Source organism: Dendrobium catenatum, unplaced genomic scaffold (assembly GCF_001605985.2).
Source record: "Dendrobium catenatum unplaced genomic scaffold, ASM160598v2 fragScaff_scaffold_1720, whole genome shotgun sequence".
Classification (NCBI taxonomy): domain Eukaryota; kingdom Viridiplantae; phylum Streptophyta; class Magnoliopsida; order Asparagales; family Orchidaceae; genus Dendrobium; species Dendrobium catenatum.
The window spans coordinates 289,534-294,508 of record NW_021320182.1 but is presented as its reverse complement, the minus strand read 5'-3'; the positions used below and the strand labels follow the sequence as shown (position 1 = coordinate 294,508).

The 4,975-nt window shown below is 37.0% G+C and overlaps 1 protein-coding gene across 1 annotated transcript; it reads left to right on the top strand.

Moving 5' to 3' along the window:
* Positions 1-860: 860 nt before the first annotated feature.
* LOC110097905 (probable aquaporin PIP1-2) lies at positions 861-3,841 on the top strand. Its single transcript, XM_020824545.2, has 4 exons — positions 861-1,320; positions 2,825-3,120; positions 3,198-3,338; positions 3,550-3,841. The coding sequence occupies exons 1-4, from the start codon at positions 990-992 to the stop codon at positions 3,643-3,645; spliced, it is 864 nt and encodes a 287-aa protein (XP_020680204.1). The 5' UTR covers positions 861-989; the 3' UTR covers positions 3,646-3,841.
* Positions 3,842-4,975: the final 1,134 nt, after the last annotated feature.

Genomic DNA, 4,975 nt, shown 5'->3' with positions numbered 1-4,975 from the left:
CTTTTGGGAATGAATATAGATTTCTACTTTGATTTTTTATATTATATAATCTACTTTGTCATTTATCACCGATAGATGATATTAAATAACTATGATTATTATTTATTTAAAGAATAATAAATATTTTTCAAATTTAGATTTTGTGGCATCACATGAGTGCTCCATCGGACAGCCCATATTGATCCCCTTGATCATAAAGCGTTTACAAATTATTTGTGTGCCCAAATCATGTCAAAATTAATTGATCTTAGACTCTTCAGATTTGTCTCGTTAAGCTGCTTGATTCAACTGTAAGCATATTATATTTGAGTATCATTTGAGTCATCCAATTTAGGCTTTGAACCTTTCAAATAAGCTTCGGGCCCCCGATTTGGACCCATTTGTGCTCGTATTGGACTGATTTTGGCGTCGTTAGGTTCGTCTCTTCAAGACATTAAATTTGTTGAATTTGGAGTTCAAATGGTCCATAATCTAATTTTGAAAAATTTCAGCTTGGAAATGCCTAAAGGAGGCAATTTTCGGTGATGCATATAACATGATTCTTTGCCTGTAGTTGTGTTCTATGAAGTATATGAAAAAAATAATATATATATATATATACCTGTAAAAATAAAAATAAAAATCTTATTTTGAGCATCTTAACTGAAAGAAATAAATAAAAAGGAAAATAACTTAGATGGCTCACAGCCCAGAAAAGAATAAAATGAAAAATCTCCAGTCCTCAATATCTCGCCTTTCCAGAACCATCTCCGACACACTTGTAATTATAAACTTAATCAGACATCATCAACCAACAAAAAGCTTAAAAAAGCCATTATCTTCACCTCTAATTACGCCATTCTTTTCCGGTTTTCCCCACCTGTTCTATAAAAAACACCCTATCCCCTGGCCGCTACTCTACTCTTCACCCGTAAAGCTCTCTTCTTTCCCCCACACTCGCCTTTGCTCTTGCAGATTTCGGAGAGAAACACTGAAACAGGGAAGGAAAGATGCAGGGGAAGGAGGAAGACGTTAGCTTGGGAGCGAACAAGTTCCCTGAAAGGCAACCAATAGGAACGGCAGCGCAGTCGGAGGAGAAGGACTACAAGGAACCGCCGGCGGCGCCTTTATACGAGCCCGGGGAGCTTAGGTCTTGGTCCTTCTACAGAGCTGGAATAGCAGAGTTCGTGGCCACTTTCCTCTTTCTGTATATCACTATACTGACTGTGATGGGAGTGGTCAGCTCGAACAATAGGTGTAAAACAGTGGGGATTCAAGGGATCGCTTGGGCTTTTGGTGGAATGATCTTTGCTTTGGTTTACTGTACTGCGGGGATTTCAGGTGAAAGAACTTCTTTCTGCACTTCTCTGTTCTTTTTTTTTAGTGGGAGTTTTTAGCTTTTCTTTTCTTAGTTTGAAGGTCATGGGCTTTTTTTATGAGATCCAAAGCGTTATAGGTTTTTCCTTTTGTTTTGAAGTTTGTAAACTCTTATGGTTTTTGTTGGGTTATATATCCACCTTAGTTTCCTCTGTAGATTTGGAGCTATATGCTCTCTGTTTTCTTCTTCTTTTTCTTGCTTTTAAGCTATGGTTTACTGTTCTTCTTCCACCTTAACGGATTTTTTTTTCGGCCTCTCTGTGTATCAAAGATGATGGTTTTGTTCAAGCTTATTTATCCGTTTAGGTTTGTTTATGTTTTTTTCTTAATAGTCCTTCCAAGCTCAGAAATCAGTCGTTTTTTAAGCTGATTTAAGCTATGCCCAGCTTTTCTTCACTCAGGGGAAAAATCAGGATAAGCCAAGCTCTCCTCCTACATGCTCAAGCTGGCTCTGTAAAAATCCAAAAACAAAAATCTTTTTGTCAACTTAATTTTTTACCAACCAAACGGCTGAACTTTGGAGCCATATGTGATTACTTCTGTTTTTTATTTTATTTTGTTAAATTTTGATATGAAACAAAATATATTTAATATTTTAAAATATTTTTTTTTTCAAATTTAGAAGAAATTCCCCATCCTTTGCTCTATTATAAGCAGTCTCTGATTCTTTTACCCCAAAATTGGATGAATTGATTTAACTTCCTAGAGTTTAGCTATAAATATATATTTTTTATTATGTCCAATCATTCTTCAAATAATGCCTATTAGTCCTGTTTAGACATTTTTGTAGACCTATTGTTTATTTTTTATTTTTAATTCTAGTTCTTTGGGGTAGAATATTATCAACTAGATCTGATTATTCTCAGAAGTTTTCTGAATTTTCTTGTTCTTGATACTATTTGAAGCTATCTAGCTATTAAGAAGCTGTATTAGATTGTTATCAGAGACATATTAATCAACATATTTAAGGAAGCACTGAAGCAGCAACTATATCATCATAAGATATTCTTAGACTGTTCAAAATGTTTATTGTTAGGGCATCCCCAACCGAACACCAAACATTCCTATGACGTCGTTTGGTCGCTCCAGCCGAACGCCAAGTCTTCCGCTATTTGCTTGCGGGTGAACAGTGTGACGCCAATATTGACGTTGCACTGTTCACCTAAGCGATTTTTCTATCTCAATCGGATTTGCCGAAGAAGAGCGAAAGGGGAGAAAGACGATTACCTTCGCAAAAGCGCGCAAAATGGAGTTCAATAGGAGATGAATCACTGCATTTTTTAGTTTCAATGTATTTTAGAGTGAAAAATGAGATTTTCGGTTGGAGATGCCATTAAGCAAATACTACTAACAAAGTAGTTTGATTGTTTTCCGTTGAACCAAGAAAAAAAAAAGGGAATTTGTCAGAAAATTTGAATTTTCATCTCTGGTTATTGTTGTTGATGTCAACTATCTCTGGTGTGAGCAGGAGGACACATCAACCCAGCAGTGACTTTCGGGCTCTTCCTGGCTCGGAAGCTCTCCCTCACTAGAGCTCTTTACTACATGGTGATGCAATGCCTCGGCGCCATTTGTGGTGCTGGTGTGGTTAAGGGCTTCAAGAAGGGCATCTACATGGCAAACAATGGCGGGACAAACACTGTGAGCCCAGGGTACAGTAAGGGCGACGGCCTCGGCGCCGAGATAGTTGGCACCTTTGTTCTCGTCTACACTGTCTTGTCTGCCACTGATGCTAAGAGGAATGCCAGAGACTCTCATGTCCCTGTGAGTAATCTTCCTCTGTGATTTCTGAATTCATATTAGCGAATACATGAAGGTATAACATATTACTCTATTTGCAGATCCTTGCACCACTTCCAATTGGATTTGCTGTCTTCCTTGTTCACTTGGCCACAATTCCAATAACAGGAACTGGAATCAACCCAGCCAGAAGCCTTGGAGCTGCTATAATCTACAACAGATCCCATGCTTGGGATGATCAGGTTAACTTCACTCTTACCACTAACCCCTCCTAGGCTTCGTTTGGGATGACTTTCTTAATGTTTTTTAAAATAGCTTTTTAGTATAAAAGTTAATGTTTATGTACTAGAAAGCATCTTTAAAAAACTGTAAAAAAGCTGTCGTAAACAAAGCCTTAGAATTCTACTGAATTGAGAAGCTCTACTCATCATCTTAGTATGTTTTTAACCTCAGTGGATCTTCTGGGTTGGACCATTCATCGGAGCTGCACTTGCTTCTATATATCACCAGGTTGTCATAAGAGCGATTCCATTCAAGAGCAGGCGTTGATTCTTCATATGAAGCTGCAACTTCTATCCATTTCTGCCATGTGAGCCTTTTTTTCTCTTATTTGTCTCCTTCTCTCCTTTCTGTGGTGTATTGAAGCTATGCTTCTTGCTTATCTGCTCTGTAAATTATTATGGCAATGTTTGTGGACCAGCTTTATGGTGTTTGAAGTGTTGTTCTTATCTTCTTATCTTTAGCATTTTATGTTGCATCATTACAATAAGTGTTTGTTGACAGGTATGTTTGAATGTCTCAAAAATAAAGTAGTGTTTAGGGTCCCTAATTGTTGAAAAATATATATAGAGAGAGAGAGGGAGAGCGAGAGAGAGTGGCAAGGGAGGAGAAATTATTACCTGCAGAGTACAAACACGTATTATATACACCTTATGTACAAGTTACACAGGGTGTTGTGTACAAACCATGTGGCTTGTACACAATAGAGTCTAGAGACGGTTGCATCCGGAAATCGCATGTAATAATCCCTACCAAGGGAGGGTTAATTATTATGTGCGGATGCTGAACTCCATCCGGAGATCAACCATAATGCATCATATCACCCTATACTCGGTATTGCGGTTTAGTACTGCTAACATGACGCATTCTGGTTGGCACAGATGTTCATGATATGATGAATATTTTCATAAGTGTATTGTGTTGGTGATCCAACCCTATGTAGATTCATTTCATTAATATGGTAAACGCATGAAGGATGATGATGATGATGATAATGACATGATGATGTTGATGTTTGTTTGAAAGTGGTGTAGTTGGCTGTAGTGGAAATAATGATAGCTGTTGGGGGAGCCCACTGATATCTTTAAGTCTGAGCAACCATCACATGGGTGGTGTTGAACTATACTCTGGTTGGGGCTAAATATTTAATTTTCTTTTACTTAGGTGTGTTTTTGCAATTTTGTTCCATTATTGCCTAAAAAAGAAATATTTTACTCTCTGGCTTTTTTTTTTTATTGCCTTTTAGCATCCAATGGAAACTTGTTGTGGCTTGCATGTGGCTTGAGAGGTAAAGGTAGGCCTGATATTTAATAAATAAGCTTTTTTTTTCTTGTATAGTTTTATTGAGAAATAAAAAATATATTTATATATATTTTTTGTTAGGATGAATTAAAAAAAAATAGATTTAATTTCAGATTAATATTAGTCTCAGCATAAATTAAAAAAATTGGTAGTCCTACTCACAGGGCTAGGCTCGTTCATTTAGACTAGTTGGGCTTAGACAGGCCTAAATTGGCCCAGATAGATAAGCCCATTTTTGTTCTTAATGGACCATCAAACTGCTTTCATTCTGTATATTTCACATAGAATTTTGTTCCAT

What these genes read in the sequence shown, in the direction of transcription:
- LOC110097905 (XM_020824545.2), top strand. Translation starts at nt 990, where the DNA reads ATGCAGGGGAAGGAGGAAGACGTTAGCTTGGGAGCGAACAAGTTCCCT. An exon ending in CTGTACTGCGGGGATTTCAG is followed by an intron (nt 1,321 to 2,824) that starts GTGAAAGAACTT and finishes TGGTGTGAGCAG; the next exon opens with GAGGACACATCAACCCAGCA. An exon ending in CCAGAGACTCTCATGTCCCT is followed by an intron (nt 3,121 to 3,197) that starts GTGAGTAATCTT and finishes CTCTATTTGCAG; the next exon opens with ATCCTTGCACCACTTCCAAT.